Genomic DNA, 19144 nt, shown 5'->3' with positions numbered 1-19144 from the left:
CTTCTGTGAGAGAGTTTGCAGGAAAGAGAAAAGGGCTTCCTCCACTAGGCTATGAAGTCTATTTTGAACTATGTCAAGATAGGATACGGTCTTCCTAGCAGTTCCTACCCAGATGTGACAGCAATACTCCATCCTTGGACGTGCCTCGCTCTTATATAGGAAGAGAATTGCATCAGCAGGTAGATATCTACTGGATCAATAGAAGGATCCCATCATTTTTCCATTTTTTTGGAATTCCAAAGTCTAGCGGTTCTGGGGAAGAAACTACTGGAGTAGAAAGCTCTTTTACATCTAGGGATCTCTACTGTGTGGGGGTGGGATTTAGCTGCCTATCGGGTTTGTCGAGGTTGTTTACGGGGGGGGCACAAGTGCTTGCAGTTCGTCAGAGCATTCACCATTAACTTGTAGAACAGACAGAGGGATGCAACATTTCGTCGATGGGACAGAGGCTGAAGCTTAGATGACAGTTCAGGACCTATCAGATTAGCGACTCTTTTGAACCTTGTCTAGGACCGAGAGACTAGTAGCAGATACACCAGCCCAAATATGACAACATACATGGGCGAATGGTGGCCTTACAGAGGTACAGGATACTTTCAGGTATTAGTAGTTTTCTAACATGGTAGAGAGAGCCTACCTTCTTCACAGCAGTCCTGACAATGCTTTCAATGTAATTATTCCAACTCATGTTTCCTGTGAACATTAGGCCAAGGAGTTTAAAAGATGTACTTTCAGATAAAGAGTCATTGGCCATTGCTATTGGTGGTAGAGAAGGTTTCTTGTAATTATTGAAGGAAACAAGTTTAGTCTTGGCAGCATTGAATGTGACCATTCATTTTTATCCCCATTCCACTACAGATTGGAGATCATCCTCTAGTGTTTCTGCCATTTCTTTAGATATGTGTTCATTTGTTTTCCTGTTGTGCCTGTTATAGAGCGTGGTGTCATCAGCATATATACCCATCTCAGAGGCAACTTTGTCTGGGAGGTCATTTATGAATATTAAGAATAATAGAGGTCCAAGGATAGACCCTTGAGGCACTCCCACATTTATATCATATTGTTTAGATGCATGACCATCGAGGACAACCTGGATTTTTCTCTTATCTAAGAAGGATTTAATTATGTTAAGTATTCTTCCAGTGATACCGTATGATCTAATTTTCCTGAGGAGACCCTCATGTCAAAAGCCTTAGATATATCTAAAGCTACCGCTTCACCCTCTCCCGCTTTGTCCAGTGAATGATATGGTATGTTACATTGGAAGCAATGGAAAAAGTGATTTCCATGTGCAATAGCAGCAACATGTTCCGGAGAGAACCACAGCTGGCTGTTTGGTTTTTGCTGGAACTTTTTAGAGGGTATGAACCGGTCTATACCTACAATTAACCATTCTGTCAGGTCTGATACTATAGAGGACACATCCATTTTAAACATGGAATGCAGAGATAGATCTGATATAAATGAACAGAAACTATCCCAGTCAGCCATAGTGTATTGATATACTTATTATGGAGAGGTACGTCTGAGGACTTATTACATTTCATTTTCATTTTAACTGATACAACAGAGTGGTTGGAAGATCCAAGTAGAGACAGAACGGAAAATGAACATAGCTCAGGGCAAGTTGTGAGGAAAAAAACTAGGAGACTTGCATACTGACCGTCAGTATTAGGCCCATGGGTGGGTTCGCGAACAATCCAAGTGAGGTCATAAGCAATGGAGAAATCATGACAGAACCTCCCCTCATCATCTGTCTTGTTTGAGTGGGTTAACCATTCCACATTGTGAACATTGAAGTCTCCACAGATGTGAATGTTAGTCAAAGGATGAGCAGATAGAATGTGGTCAATTTTCTCACATATGCTCTTAAATATAGTAACTCTACTGTTGTTGGGGCGATAGATGGCAAATATAAACGCAGTGGCGTAAGCAAGTGCAACCCAGAAGCACATATAGGGTGAGTTAGGATCTTCTCTGGAGATGTTCTTACCACACAGAAAACCATCTTTAATGTAGGCACATATTCCATGCCCATGGCGATCTTGGGGGTCAGATTTGGATATTAAGTTAGAGTATCCTTTAATTCCAATTTTTATCAATCGTATTATTTTGATTCATCGGCCTATTGTTCTCATCTTGAATCTGATTTTTACACTGTTGATGTAACCTCATACCTTCTTCAGGTGTATCTTGTTAAACTTGGGAATGTTTCTGTCGAACTCAAGAATTTGGACGGAATTTCGAACGAAACACTTTATTTACTTTACAGGGGTAGCACGCATTTGTTGTCAGCCATGACTGGATAGACGTCCTAAGTAATTCGTAATTGTATTTTTCGGTCGCCCACACTAAGGATTGAACCTTCAACCTTCAGGAGAATATCACTTTTCTAATTGATTTTCCACAAGGACCCGTGACACAGTGATTAGAGTAGTTGGAAAAATCAATTGTAAAAGTTATATTCTCCTGAAGGTTGAAGGTTCAATCCTTAGTGTGGGTGATCAAAAAATACCATTGTGAATTATTTAGGACCTCTATCCCGTCATAGCTGACAGAACAAGGGCATGCTACCCCTGTGAAGTAAATAAAGGGTTCCGTTCGAAATTCTGTCCAAATTTCCGAGTTCACAGAAACATTCCCATGTTTGACAAGATGCACCTTAAGAAGGTCGGAGATTACATCGACCGAAACGTTGTATAAAAATCACACTCAAGATGAGAACAGTAGTCCAATGAATTCAAATAATACGAATAACCAATCTTCATTTTAAAAATTCGGAAATGTCATTTTTTATTAATTTCTCTTTGTGGCTTACAGTATTTAAAAAACATGTACTATTGCTCTTTTCCACATGCAAATAAATTTGTTTTAATCTGATCGTTTTAAGCATTTTTAAGAAACATTTTTCGTGAATTGTTTCTCAGAGAATCATTCTTATCGAAATTTAAACATTTACTTTTTTAATTATAAAAGTTTTGCCTTCTATATTAACTCTGTGCTGTTTCTTATTTTATTTTATCTTTTTTTATAGTGTATTTCTTTTTATTTATTTATTTCAGGGGATTTATGCAAGGCACTAACAACTCTCATAATTTTTTTCTTATGTTAATTCAGATACTTTTATTCTAACATTATTTTTGTCTTCAGTATTAATTATTTCTTCCATTCTGCCATACTTATCACAAGTGTAAAAAATGAATAAAAGAGTCTCATTCCGACAGTTAATAAAAATTTTATTGATTATCTTTGTCAGTTTGACTTCTGTTGAGAAATGCTTAGTAATCGGAAGAGTTCCTGTGTAGAGACGTTGTAAAGATTAGACAGACCTGTTGAAAGAGAAAAGAGTTCATGTGTGTATGCTGAAGCTATGGTCTGCAGCCATAATTTGTATTCCATTTTAGTCAAACCTCGGGCTCAAAGGATGAGTTATGTGGCATCCCAAGAGAGTAGATGCAGATTGTAGTTGAAGTTGGTCCATGCCACATAGAGTTGTTGTCAGTCCAAGGTTCAGGAAGAAAGAGAGAGAAAGTTGCCATGGTTTAACCTTTATACACTTTGGCATGTGTTCAGTTCGCTAGAGAGATGGTGTCTAATTGGGCAAGCCAGAAAGGAAGAGAACAACTAGAACTAATCAATAATGGTGTTATAAAATAAACATATTCAAAATCTTAAGCCGCAAGTATATGCTGCTCCTGCTGCTACATAAATCTTACTGGAAAGCCTTTTCAGTGTTACCATGTCGGGATAAACCTGTTAAATTTATTTTACTTTTCTGTTAATAACAACATATTCTGAAGAAAACATATTATACAAAATTATTAATAATTTTAAACAAATAAATGTTTATTTTACAAAACCTTTGCGTTGTAATTTGGCTTTAAACGTATAATATACGTATTTCATTTTAAAATTTAAGCAATGCTTATATCACAGAGAACATAAACTCAACTATTATTTCAGTACAATTTCTTCACCTGAGAACATTAATCTTCATGGAATGGCTTTGGACCAACCATCTTTATTTTAACTCCATCAGCCCCAGAATTTGCTACTTACAAATTTCAGTAAATTCCCATCTGAGTACATTCCTATCTCTACAGCCGATGAACGAATCTTGTACAAGATTCCTTGAATTCGCCTCACCTCTTCCATACTGAAGATGTAAAATTGTCTTTCTTTGCACAAACTGGTTCACCTCGAAATTTCTACCACAGTTCAACTTATTTTAGTTAGATTATTCTAGCCGAATATGAGATGTGAAATGCCTGCCTGATCCTGTTTCTGTTTATTCTACTAGAAATGTTAACTTTACAGTGCACCCCTACCACTCCCACGAACTGTGATCCACAGTCACGGTGAATTATTGGTTAAATGCGATCCCTGATTGTGAACTCACAAATGTAACATTGTTTAGTTGAAAACCCCCTCAAAGGCATTCACTGGATGCTAGAACCATGCATATATCATCAGTTTTAGCGTCGAGTCGCACAAAAGGCACCGGCCACTTAGCTAGACCAGATAAAACTTCTGGACTCCGTTCCACTTCTGTAGTACATACATAATCAGCTGGATCAATCTGTTATATCCTTGTTTTATAACTTTTTTTTTGCGTTAAGGAAAACGTTTCTTTTTCCTTGGTTTGTTCAGGGGGTTTTCTTAGGAGTGGGAAGGGCTTTGTCATCTGGACTTAGGGTTAGTAGTATTGTTAAGGGAGTGTATGCTCCATTTTATTACAACCAAATAATTAAATCAGTGTTTATTAAAAATGAAATTGAAATTCACGACAGATTATACATATAATAATGGCACATTCATTATTATTATTATTATTATTATTATTATTATCACTAGGAACTCTTGTTACGTTGGGGTTGTTGCGGGCCAGGATATAAATACCCTAACTCGCTACAAAAGAAAATAATGAAACGAATAGAAAGAAGGAAACAAAACTCAATTGCTGGATAAAATAAACATGTTGTTCATTTACTGTTGAAGAATGAATGTTTTAGGTGTAACACGTGTTCATGTCTGCACAGGTGTCACCATCATTTGTTGCGGGACTGATGGTATAGAAAGAAATGCGTGTTCATCTCACATTCGGGTCACCATCGTTTGTTCGTGCGTGGAAAGAGAAATGTGTAATGTAGTGGAACGAGAAATGGCAGCCCGGCATGTAGAAAGAGAAAGAGAGAGAGAGGGTTGATATCAGTTAAGCTGCGCGCCATGTTAGCAGTCAGCTACGCTGAGGTATTCTCAGGCACAAGTTGTAGAAGAGTTGTCTGGTTGATGGACCAAAGCAAAAAGGAAAAAAGAGTGAGAAAGTCAATCCAGTTCATGGAGAGAGAAAGCGTATCAAGTGTACATACTGTCGGTTAGCTTTTGCCCCACATAGTAGCAGGTGGTATGAGGTGTGCGGGCGCATGCGCGCCGAAACGCAGACGGCTGGTCCGCTAACCATTCAGGTCGGAAGCTGGTTCAAAAAGAAAAAAGCTGCTTATTGCTCTTGCTTTTATAGTTGTTTCTGGTGATCTTTTGCGCATGTGCGAATTTCCTTTGAAAGGGAAGTGACGTTGTCCATGTGTGCGTACGTGTGCGCGTATGTGAGTACATGTGTGTACGTTAGTGTGTGTGTGTATACACGTGAATGTGAGTGTATGTACGCGAACGTGAATATATCTACGTGTGTGTACGTGTGTGTGTATGTTTGTGTACACGTATGTATATGACAAGAAAAATGGCTTGAGATGTGAAAGCGTGTTTTTGTGCGAGACTAGAAGGGCTCGTACAGGGTGTATATACTTGTCTAACAATGTATGTATAACCTTATGCACTGTGTCATTTTAGTGTATATACAGACACCAATATATGTCTCTGAGATGTATATATAAAATAGTGTTGTTATCTTGTCACTGATTTGGTGTGGGCTTTTCATACATTTTCACAGTTCAATAAATGTATGTATAAACATATTGTCTGTGCTGCACAGACAAAGGGGACATACCTCTTAGTTCCATTGTTACCTTTCATCCCTAGCGGTGTGGTAATTGACTTGAACTGCTATAAAAGAAATGCTTCTATGCGAAGTAGTAACACCAACATCTTCTTTTTATATTTCCGTAACTTTATTTTCATGTTCACCAGGTCCCCATATTCCCTGGAGTTGCAACCTCTTTGCTAGATTTTACATCTCAACTGAAGCGTCCATATTAGCTCCCAGGATGAAAGTCATCATATGCTGATCAAAGTCATCATGTCACCGAACGAATCTCCTGGTAACTGGAAGCTCTTCTCTGCTAACCCAGATATAACAAAATATCTCCATTCCTGCTTAAGTAATCTCTTACGTTTGTAAAAAGATCAACTTTGTTTATTGTTTAAACTATTTTCGTTGCTTTCATTTATTGTAAACGTTTTTTCCTTATTGAAATATTTACCATTGTTATTGTTATAAGATTCCTTTGGTATCTAACTACCCACCTATGCAAACTGCATAGCGACTAATTACGTACCTGATTTTTCCCAATCAGTAGGGTTTTAATCTACTAGATTCTCACACGTCATCATCAGCAATTACTCACGGGTAATAACTGGTGGTGTTCCCTGGAGTCTGGGTAACAACAAATCTCCCCAGATTGCGAGTATTCACCACCTCTTTTAATAATCATTACAAATAACTTTGCATTATCGCAACAGCTGCTTATCATTGATTTCTTGTTGGCAATGACCATTGGTCTTCACTAGAATTTGGGTGGCAATAAGCTCCCAAGATCTCACTACTATTCGCCCACATCTAGTGGAGGTCTGGTTAGTGTTTTCCCTCTTCGATATTCCCTCCTCCTCCTTCTCCTCCTCCTCAACATCATCATCATCATTAGTGGAAGTTTATATGCTTACATTTATTAAAGAAAGATTTAGCAAACAAGATACATCTTTGGAAATGCAATTCAGGGTTTGTATTACTGTACACATAGATTCGAAAAAGTTGTCAAAAAACAAATATATAACAAATAAACGTTATCAAAGGCAAGATAAGTTACTTTTCTACCAAACTGGATATAATTTTCGTGTTTTTATTCAATGTAACATGTTTATTCAGCTCGAAAAACATGCAGTATTTACCGATGTATTGGAAAATTCAAAATGGCGGCCGATTCTCTCTTAAACACGGTAAGTTGGGGAAAAGGTGTTATAAATAATAAACTAGACAAAATACTGTTAGAAATTCGCTCATTATATATTACCGTGACGTAGGTTGACATATATTCGGTGTTTTTTTTATAGTATTTTGTCTAGTTTATTATTTATAACACCTTTTCTCGAACTTACCATATTTAAGAGAGAGTCGGACGCCATTTTGAATTGTCCAATACATCGGTAAACACTGCATGCTTTTCGAGCTGAATAAATATGTTACATTGAATAAAAACACAAAAAAATATATCCAGTTTGGTAGAAAAGTAACTTATCTTGCCTTTGATAACATTTATTTGTTATATATTTGTTTTTTGACAACTTTTTCGAATCTATGTGTACAGTAATACAAACCCGATAATCGCTTCAAGATAGTTGGATTTTTGGAGGATTTCGTTAAATTTGGCCGGTTCACGGTTCACTTAAGAATTTAATGGCTATTATTGGCCAAACCGTTACAATTTAATTTTCAAAGTTGTTGTTTTTTTTTGTTTTTTTTTTGTTGTTTTTTTTTAATAACAATAGTGTGGTAAACTAAATAAATAACGGCATAAAAAAAAAACGAAAAAATAAAGAAAAATAAAGAATTAAAAAAAAACTCCGGAACAACGTCGGGTATTGAACAGTTAACGCCATCTGTCGGCCAGATTAAAAAATTGCAGATATTTTTTCCTTCTTTGGCAGACGACATTTGCGGCTACAATTCAGAAAGATTCAAGAATAATTGTGTGAAAAAAAGTAATAACAAACGGGGAAAAACGTAATATTTAGATATTTTTATTTTTTCCTTTATTCATGATTGTTTGCCATATTGTAATCGTTTTTTTTTATTTTTAACAAATTGTTTTAATATAATTTTATTTGTTCTTAATATTTTTCTTTTTCATTGCACTGATTGAAACTATTTTACAACTAAAAATTGAAATATATCCATTAATATATATTCTTTTATGCATGTGTTTAATAATGTTTTTTTAGAATTTTTTTTTTTTTACATTTTTGTCTCCAAATATTTAGACTTTTCAAAAAAAAAATAATAATAAATAATAATAAAAATAATAATTAAACAAATAAATACATAAAAAAAAAATTAACGTTTGCTTATTTGCCCTCCAACATTTCAAATTATATTTCTGTTGATTTGGAAATATAATACATATTTATTTAGTATTTTTATTTATTTATTTATTTTTTTTTTTTTTCCTAATTAATTTACAACTTTTAAACAGGGCAGCACAGCATTGCCAGCTAGCAATCGCAAGGAAGGATTTGTTTCGCGTAACTTAACTAATTGATGGCAAACACTTGAAATAGAAGAAAAAACGTCTGCTCTGAAAATTTAAAAAATGAAAATCGATGGGATTTTTTTTACGTCTGCTCTAAATATGTTTTTCGATTTAAATATTTGTTTGTATAAAACTTAATTATTTTATTTATAACATATTTTAATGTATATTTTCAATTAAAAAAAAAAGGCGGGGGATACCCTCCCCTATTGATCTCGAAGAAAATTGTCAAAAGTAAAAAAAAAAAAAAAAGAAAAAAAGGGTTACATGTCCTGTAAAACGCTATCTGGTTCGGAGTGGCGGAGTGGGTGATCATTTTTCGTTAAATTATATTCGAAACTGGTATCCTCCATTCTAAAGTTTTAAATGTTTTCTTTTATTTTCACAGCTAACTGTTTCAGGCTGTTTACGTGTAATCGCCCCCCCCCCAGTAGAATCTGACATTTTTGAAGGGGAAAGAGAAAAATAACAGTGCTTGCTCCGTCCAATAATACCAAAAGTAGATTTTAGTCGCTTAAATTATTTAGAGTGAAATAAGTTTCGAAATTGACCACTAATACCTTATTTCTACTTAAATCATGTTTTAATACAATAAATATCATTAAAAAAAAACACTGTTAAACAATTAATTTCATCAAACACATGAAACGGGGGGAAAAAATCACCCAGAAAAAAATAGTCGCCATCTGTACATACAAGGCGAGAAAGAATCTAGCTAAGGAAGAACGATAACTCACGTAATAACCCTGGCTTTTAACTAGACAATTATGAACTTGCCTGTATCACTAGCAGTGTCAGAAGTCGCTATTAAAAATGCGTGATAAAAACTTGAATAATTAGACTTACTATCTTTCGAAGCTTATAACTACTTGAAAAATGTAATTTAAACCTTGATTTTTTTCAATAAAAGGAGCAAAGACCAAATTTTAAAATAATGAAAGGTTTAATAGCAAAATATGTAATATTTGTTTTTTAAATTGGTTTTCTTTAAAAAAGATGTCAAGAAAAGCAACGAATTTTAACTCACTTCGAATATAATAAATATATATAAATTCCAAAAAATCACTTACCTATAAAAAATACTAATCAATGGGTACTTCCATTCTTCATTGTTAAGAATTTATCCAAATTTATATTTTATATTCCATGTACTTTTTTAATAAAAGAATTTTTTAAGCAAGCATTCAAAAATACAGCGACTTTAAATTGTTATATCAGGTGGTCACACAGCGGGTTTGTCTCCCTTCCTTCCAGTTCAGAACTATGGTGGCCTAAAAGCGCCATAATTAATCTCCCCTTTCTATTTCTGACGTGTTTGCTGTCAACAAAAGTTAGTCAATATGTGTCACTAGCAGTGCCAGAAATCGCCATTAAAAATGTGTGATAAAAACTTGAATAATTCGACTTACTATCTTTCGAAGCTTATAACTACTTGAAAAATGTAATTTAAACCCTAATTTTTTTTCAATTATAGGAGCACAGACCAAATTTTTAAAAAATTACAGGTTTAATAGCAAATTATGCAATATTTGTTTTTTTAAATCGGTTTTCTTTAAAAAAACATTTAAAGAAAATCAACGAACTTTAACTTACTTCGAATATAAAAATATATATAAATTCCAAATCACTTACCTTTTAAAAATACTGTTCAATGGGTACTTCGATTCTTCATTGTTAAGAATTTATCCATATTTATATTTTATATTCCATGTCCTTTTTAAATAAAATACTTTTTTAAGCAAGTATAAAAAATACAGCGACATGAGATGTTTCACAACTGGAATAAAGGGAGACAAACACCGCCTTTTCTTCCAGTTAAGAACTTTGGTGGCCTTGTCATCATACATGCTTAAGTAACTTTTTGTATTTTGAAAGTGATTCTATTCTGAACTTCAAAAGCATATCACACCAATAAATGTGCTCAAGCCAGGAGATGAACGAGCTCTGCTAGATTATACTTGACCAGACAATACCATAAAATGGAGGTAATGGATATTGATTAAAATAGGTTTTATTTTTTTAATGATAAATGGCATTAACTGAGATTAAGTTATCTATAATTAATTTTATGAAATATTTTTTTATTCGATTCAGAATGGCTGAAGACCAAGTTGTCCAAGAAGTATTTGAACAGGAAGATGAAGAGGTAAGAAATATGACGTCTTAACAATCACATCATCACAGCAAAATGATGAAATTTCATTCTGTTGATCCTAATTTCAACATGGTTGCCACAAGTTTAAAAAAAGTTTGTTATAGCATTTTAATGCTATGAAAATCATATCTAGTTATTCAATCAATTTCCTTCAATTTCTTTTGCTCATAACATGTTTCTAATATTAGTTGGTTGGTTGGTTGTTTTTGTTTTACAGCATATCAACCCTTTTCAGGTTATTTAATGCCGAATCCAAAGATTTTGAAGAAAGATTTTTTTTAATAGAATATTTGTTGTTTTGAAGTCAGTTTCTATTTAACCCATAGTTGGGACCCTAACAGGTACTACCACTCCGGGTCAGAGTGGACCTGGGAACAATGGCAATCAAAGGGTGGCTCCACACTCCCCAAAGCCTGTAAGCTTGGGCCTCACCACTGGATATAGTTTAAGGTCATATCTAGGACCCCCCATTGAGGGAATTTTACTCTCTACAGGGGGAGCAGACGGTGTATTCTGATGCCCCACTGACAGGGCGATCTAATATTAGTAAATGTAACAAAATATGACCAAAGCATGCATTAAATATGACAAAATTTACAAAATATGCTAATTTAGGCTAAGGATTATAAATATGATTGGAAATGATTGGAAATTTTACATGCCTTTAATTAATCTCAACATTAACTCTAAGTCTGAAGTGGTACGGTCTTTAACATGATGTGAGAATCATATAGTAGTCCAAAAAAAGAATATTGTTATAATGTTTATTTATGTTGCTTTTTCCTGAAATAATGTCAAATTAAATCATTCAAAATATTTTGTATTTTTCAGACACTTTTCCATGTTAGCCATGTTGAAATTCGTATTATTAGAAACATAATTGTTGCCTAACTTTTAGAATCTTGATGTATTTTGATAAGAAACATATTTTATTTGAATATTAAATTTTACTTAATACATAGCATTATAGATTTTAGTCAAGTTGTTTGCAATATAATAAGCAAGAGTTGCACCAAAATATTTTGATTATTGGATGATGTAATGTATTAAGTAAAAATTACAAATTCAAATTGCACAAAATTGTTATTAAAATGCACCAATTTTTTAAGAATTTATGATTATTAGATTACCCCTGTCAAAAATATGATTTAAAATAATAAAGTCAGTTGGATATTGTAGTTGATGAAGTATTTGAAGTTGTATCTTGAATGTGGTGAAAATGCAATTTGATGGAAATGCTGCTGTAAACAAATCAAACGACAATATTAAAGAATTGAATAATTTTCTATTAAATATTTATTTATCAATTTGATGTGTTGGATGAAGATAATATGTATACTGTCATATTCTTAAAATCTTTGAGGAATGCCTTTTTTTCAGAAAGAAATTACAACTCAATTGGAATGTGTTTTCATCTGGAAGTTGAAAAAAATTTTAATGAAGCACCCAAATGTAAAAATCCATGAATGAAATGTTTTAAATTTTATCAATTGTAAAAAAAGATGTAAAAAAATAAAATAAAACAAAACAAAAAAAATTTGTTGTAACCACCAGCCTTTGTCATATGTAAATTTAGAAGAGATAAATTTATGTTAAAAACTCTTTTGGAAAACTTTGCTATTTTCTTGACATTACAGAATATGAACTCAGACATAATTAAATTACATCTTCTCACTGTTAATAATCGATATTCTAGAATGTAATAACTTTATTATCAGCCAATAGATTTGGTTTAATTGTTTTGTTTAACGCTATATCAACCTATTCGTGTTTTTTAATGTTGAATCCAATAATTTTGGAAAAAGGTATTATGCTTAAAGTTCTTTATATCTTCAAATATTTATTCATGGTCTTTATTTCAGTCGTTTTGTTTCAATCATTTTGGCAAAAGTTTCTATGCCTCAAGTTATTTATATTTTCAAATATTTATTTATGGTGTTTAGTTTGGTTGTTTTGTAGAAAAAAATGTTTGTTTTTGTTTTTTGGCTTTGCACAACATGCAAAGGGAAAAAAACAATAACATCAATGTTTGGTGCAGTTAAGTCAGGAAGCCAATATCTTCAAACAGCCTGATCTAGTAGCACGACCAATAGACTTGATTGTTGGATGTATTAAATAACATTTAAATAAAAAGAATGTATTTCTCTTTTTTTGTAAAACAGTAATTCATTTTCAATTAATTGTTTATAATGAATCATGATGCAGTTTTTCAGGGTTTTACTTTTTAGGTGATCACTTTTAGGAAAATAGTTTTATGGAGTACACGTGTGTGAAAAAACAAGAAAAATATATGAGTACAAAATCGTAAACTCACAAAAGAAATATCTCTACTATTATATAAAAGAAACCTTGTGTGTGTGTGTGTGTGAGTTTGTAGACTGGTCCGATTTTTAGAAATTTCACACAAATGTACTTTATGTATCTGGCAGTGTTCTTAGATAGATTTTCTATCGGAATGTCTTCGGTAAGTATCAGTAATCGAAATAATTCGATAAAAGAAGGGACAGTTGCTTTTGACCAAAGTTAACACCTTACACAGTCTATTATCACAAACACATTTGAGAGGTTTGATTACCACACAAGCAGAAAGGCCTAGCATATAAAATAAACAGTAGGTTCTTTGATATGACAGTGGCGTGTCCAAAATGAATGTTTCTGTTTAGAGCACAACTGAACCATGATACTTGATTTTTGCATTTTAAACTTTAATTACAGCCTTTATATATAAAAATAATTTAATAAAATCAACAGTAGGTTCTCTACAGTGCAATGTAGACTACATCACTACATCACTGTGGGGAGGCATGTGAAGCTTCCTCCCAGTTCACCCAATTAGAGCAGGCAATCAATCGATTTGATTGAAAAATGGGTGATTTCACTGGTTTCAATGACGCTAAAAATATGGGAGTGTGAAAGATTCATGGATCGTCATTTAGTCTTGGGCAATGTATGGTCTTCCTGCTAGTTTGATATCTATTCAAAAAGTGGAAGTTTATATAAATAGAGAAGACATAAAAAGTTTGTTCATATTTTGAGAGTCCTTACAAAACAAGTGGGATTCATTAGCTGACATGAAGAAAAAGAGTAGAAAGTGGATCATGGGTTCACTCGTAACTTTCGCTTATTTTGTACTTTAGTCCCCACATTCTATGAGTGATATTTCTGACAAAGGGAAAAGAATTGCTGTTTTCTCGATCAGAATCTGTCTGTATAACATCAGTGGCTAGTTTTTGACTATGAAGGAGTATTTTTAAGCTCCTTACATCAAGTGGTCTCATGTATTGTCTGAAACGATTTCTATAAAAAAAAAAACAGCCTTAATCAATAGTTTAAGTGCTATGAATTATGTACAGATCAAAAAGGTCTCTGTTCAATGATAAACATTATATTTGATTAAAAGTTATTAATGTTTATTTGTTTTCGTTGTAAAAAGCTCAGTGAGAAACGTTATGAGTATTAAAATGAATATGTTTTTACGTGTTTTAGTGAGAGTGTATCTGTGTGAGACTATGAGAATAATGTACTGTGTCACATTTTTATGAGAACGTGTATGCATATGAAAGTGTCCAAATGAGTTGAGGAATTAATTTACCTTTCCCAAGCATGACAGAAGGGCGAGAGAAGCTAGCATAATATAGGTGCTAGCTTTGTTGTGGATTTTGGCTTAACTTGTTTATTAAAGGAGAAATCTGACTGTATATGCACTTGAGGTCAATCAAAATGGTAAAATCAACAAATTTAAAGAGAAGCCTTTAATTGACTCAAGATGTTTTATATGTTTTTATTAATTCAAGATGTATGCTCGAATATTCTCCAATTAGTGCATGATATACAAATATTAAACAACTTTTGGCATTTTGGTTTTGATTTCATTAGGATTGTAGCAGTGCTTCCTTGACAATTCACAAAGTTATGGCCCTTTTTAATAACTCAGTAAAATGGATTAAGTTGTTGTATAAGTTCCCGTTGTTTTGTTTTTTTTAACAAAATCAAATAATTTTAACAGCAAAAGTAAGTTCGTGTGGGACCCAAACTCCTAGTTTTTGTGTGAATCACATTGACTGAAGGTGGTATGAAATTGTCGCAAAATCACACTTTATCTTTTCACCTAATTCTCTACATGTCTGATGGCCATCTTCCTTCAAAAGAACCTTGAGTTGATCTTCATCTATCTTGATTGGTTTTCCGGAATGAGGAACGTCATTGAGGTCAAAATTACTGTGTTTGAATCTGGTAAACCGATCTTGAACTATATTCTCTCAATATATAGCGTTTTCTCCATATACGGCACAAATATCCTTGGTCACTTCACTCACTTTTTGACCTCAATTAAAGGTGAAAAGAGGAATTGTTGAAAATGTGTAAAACATATTTTAGAACAAAAAATTTTTATGAAATGGCGGGAACTTATACAACAACCTGATATAGAAAATTGAGCCTAAATAAATTTATCATAATTTGAGCTTAGTTTGAGTTCAAAATGTTTTGTATGCATGTGTTAGTATATGTGTGTTTCTTTCATATAGAATTTGACTTTCTATTTCAGGAATCATTTTTTCAAGACATTGACATACTGCAAAATCATGGCATTGTAAGTAGAATCGGCCAAATTTGATAATTTCATTTCTTTGAATAATTTTCATGTTTGTCTCATTTTCTATACATTTTGTTTTGCAGCGCTAAAAATTGCTTTCACTTTTAAGTTTAACTAACTATACTATAGAAATTTCACTGAGTTATTTATTTTTTTTTTTTTTTTCATAGGCGTCACCACTTATCAAGGCCGATAAGCCACTCAAGGATAAGGGTTAAAGAGTGTAGAGTAGTCAAAAGGACAATGTAGTAATCGATAGTAATGGAAGTTCGGTAAATTTGTTAACTTAAGTGGAACGTCTTATCAGAAACTTGTTCACGTTGGACTTGAAGACAACCATATTATAGACAGCTGGAAAGTAGGAAAACGGAAGACAATTCCACAGGCGTGCAGTTCTAAGAAAGAAGCTTTGATCATGGAATCTATGTTTAGGTTTAGGCACAGATAAAGAGTGGGGAAAATTATTGATAATGTTTTCAGCTAGTCTAGTGTTTCTTGTGAAAGTTTGGCGAGGGGGGACCATAGATTGAAGCTCAGTCGAACACTTTCCATGAAAATAACGATAAAGCAGAGACAAACTCGCAACATCTCTTCTGTGAGATAGAGGTTGATAATTGAGTTTAGGTATTAATCTGACTATAATATAGATTTTGTGTCTGTGTTTTTAACAAAAACTAGGAACATTATCTGAAAAGAATATTGTGTTAAATAATATTTTCCAATATTTTTAACTACACCTGAATATACTGATCAGTGTTATTTAACATCATTTGTTTGTGTGTGAAAAAGCAGTTATAAAGAACAAAAGATCATCTCTTCCACTAGATTGAAAAGTTGATTTTGTACTCTGTTAAGGGAAGAAAGAGTTTTGCCCATCAACAACTACTTTTATAGATTTATCAGAGAGAAAATATTTGATGATTGATAAAACATTACTAGATATTCCATAGCTACCAAGTTTGTAAGTAACTCTTTGTCCAAGATTCTATCAAATGCCTTTGATACATAAAAAGCTAGTGCTCTAAGAGCATTCTTGTGGGTATCAAGGTTTTGGATAATTTTGGTATCATCCAGAATATCATTTAGAATATTTTAAATTCTGTTCATTTAAATATTTGTAACGGATATTGTTACCAGTTGTAGAGATCGGTTTGATCAGTTTGCTGATCTGTAAGTTGCATGTTTGATATTTCATAGAGGCTGTTACATTGAAGGTTGGAGGTCGCCATTAGCAGATGAGGTATCGTAATAAACTATCAACAATAAAAAGCAAATTTATGAGTACATTTAGAGAAGAACAATAAAAGGAAGCACAAGGATTATTTATTTACACAGAGAAGTATTGAACAATACAGAGTGTGTATAATGCATGAAGTAAAATGTCTATTGTGTCTATGAGCTCATTGTATATACATGTATGGAGTTAAAATATTCGTTGTGTGTATATATTCTTTGTGCATACATGTGTTTGGATATTTGTGTGTGTGATCACAAAAGTTCATTAAAATATGCATTGAATGTTCATAGTATATGCAAGAGTTAAGGGAAACACGTGTATTCATTCTTACCTTGAGAAAGACAACCCCCCTGTCGAGGTATGTGCAAATGGTGTGTGTCTACTTCAGTGGCTAGACGGGAAAAGAGAAAGATACATAGAGAGAACAGAACAGGAAGCAGAATGCTGCCTGTCAGCTATATCGGAAATCACGACAAGGGCAAGTAACTGGTTAATAGTTGATTAATGTGCGTGTGTGTGTGTGTGTGACTTATGTAATTGCATATCATTTCGAAAAGGCATCTGCTCATATATTTTATTTTTAATGTTGCTGAGTATTCACACACCCATCTCACCAGACGAGCCAAGGTTTGCCTCAAAGGGGTGTCAGTTTAATCATGGAGCAGGTAGTACTAGTTTACATAGTACCAGTAGTAAGAAAGCAAACCTGATCTGATTTTATTTTATTTTCTCTTATTTCTTTTTCTTATTCCTACCTTTTTTATTTTTCTATTTTTTTTTTTTGTGTTAAATATTAAATAACGAATCAGAAGTACAGGATTAAAAAATTTAATACATAAAAACTACTGCAAAATGACATTCTGTCCACTTATATATTTTATTTTTAAGCAATATTCAGATTTCTTGCTACAAGCATACATGCATAAAATTTCTGTTAAAGTAAATAATATAAAAATTCCTGACTTTAAAAATCTGTGGTATAAAAAAAAAACAATCTTTAAAAAAAAACTCTTATAGAAGGCCACCAAAAAGATGTCAATATTAAATGTACCTCAAAAGTTTACATCAAAAGTAGAATTTTTATCAAATTTTTTTTAAAACAAATTTTGTTTGATTGAAATTTGAAAAATCCACTCAATGTTGGCAGAAAATATTTGAGAAAATTGTCCAAGATTTGCTTTAAATTATACATTATGAAATTTGTGCGAGTTAGGAGTAAAAAGAAATTAACCAAATATTGTATATTTTTATTTCAATCTTTTACTAACACTAAGCATAAACGTAGGGATGATTACCCTTGTTTACTTTTTGTGATATCCTTTGAAGCAATTAATATTTTTTCATCATTTCCTTTTTATAAATGCATAAGAAAATCAAACTGTGTTTTGTCATTGTATATTTTGCATTTTTATTACAAATAATCAAATAAAACATTCTTTTATAATTGGAATGTTTTTTTAACAAATAATCAATTAAAATTTTTGATAATATTTTTAGAGGGTTGAAAATATTTTTTAATAGTTTATTTTTTAATTTTATTTAAAATTATTTTTTTAATTCCAGTTATAAAAAATAGTAATTTTTTATAACTGGAATTAAAAAAATATGCTTTAAATAATTTATACTAAAAATATTTTGAAATATTTTATTTTTAAAATTGTCTAAAAAAATTATGAATACAAATGTAACAAGTTAAATATATTAAACATAGTAATTAACATATCCAATACAGAATATGTTGAAAATAAATTATCTGTTTATATTTTTGGAACTTTGTTGTTTAGCAATCAATCCATGCCATGACAACTACTTTATTGCTTCCATATTTTCTGTAGTCTCTAGAACTAACTCTCTTTACAAAATATTTAAAAAGCAAAGGAATGTCTCACATGTTCAAACTAGTAAAATGAAGAATTGCATCAAACTCAAAGTGGATGAAAATGATAACAAACTGTTTTCTGATAGGCTTTTTATTTTCAAATTCAGGGCTGTTTTTCTTTTACCCAATGTCTTTATTTCCGTTTGTTCTAACACTATCAGCTATTTCATTAATCATTTTGAAGAAATTATCTAACATATGATGTAAAGTCAGTTGCTATAAACAACATAAAGCAAGAGTAAAATTTTCTAGTATGGGACCACAGAGTCCATTAACTTGATCTGACTAAACTACTGCTTTTCAAATTGGAAAATATGCGAACAGTTAAAGTTAATGGTTTAGACTTCAAAACTGGATAGATAAGACAAGTCCATGGCAACAAGTTTAGATGAATTAATGTGTAGGTTGTTGCTGACTGTGAGCCACCATAACATTCTCAAAGGAGTCATTGGAAACTGGCTCTGTGGAAGGAATTTGTCATTTACAAATGAACAGTGAAAAAGATTCTCACAAAACCGTTCAGTAAATTATAAAATGTCATTACAGAAATTTAAAGAATAATTATCTTTTAATTAGATTTAAGAGTAAATATTTTTTACAAAAAAACAAATATTAATAAACACGTAATTATAAATGTACTGAAACTTTACTGAGTAATATTTTATTTATTTTATAGAATGCAGTTGATATTAAAAAACTAAAGCAATCTGGAATCTGCACAATAAGGGTAAGTAACAAAAAAAAATTGTATATATGTATGTTCATGTTTATGGTAGTCCTTTTCCTTTGATAACAAGAA

General features: G+C 32.3%; 1 protein-coding gene across 3 annotated transcripts in view; it reads left to right on the top strand.

Annotated features, from left to right (window-relative positions):
• The first annotated feature begins 7766 nt into the window (after window positions 1-7766).
• The window catches only part of LOC145252702 (meiotic recombination protein DMC1/LIM15 homolog), a 54412-nt gene continuing 43034 nt past the window's right edge, over window positions 7767-19144 (top strand). The window contains exons 1-4 of one of the 3 annotated variants that reach the window (XM_080112527.1): window positions 7767-7932; window positions 10575-10626; window positions 15182-15226; window positions 19022-19072. In XM_080112527.1, coding sequence (XP_079968653.1) covers window positions 10576-10626; window positions 15182-15226; window positions 19022-19072 — 147 coding nt within the window. In that variant the 5' untranslated portion in view covers window positions 7767-7932; window position 10575. Of the gene's footprint in view, window positions 7955-10574; window positions 10627-15181; window positions 15227-17036; window positions 17132-19021; window positions 19073-19144 lie in introns of those variants that run through there. The other 2 variants (XM_080112526.1, XM_080112528.1) reach the window with 2 other exon arrangements.

Source organism: Euprymna scolopes, chromosome 29 (genome assembly GCF_053919585.1).
Source record: "Euprymna scolopes isolate OS-2025 chromosome 29, ASM5391958v1, whole genome shotgun sequence".
Lineage (NCBI taxonomy): Eukaryota > Metazoa > Mollusca > Cephalopoda > Sepiida > Sepiolidae > Euprymna > Euprymna scolopes.
Note: the sequence above shows the minus strand (reverse complement) of the source record. Positions and strands in the feature narration are given on the sequence as shown.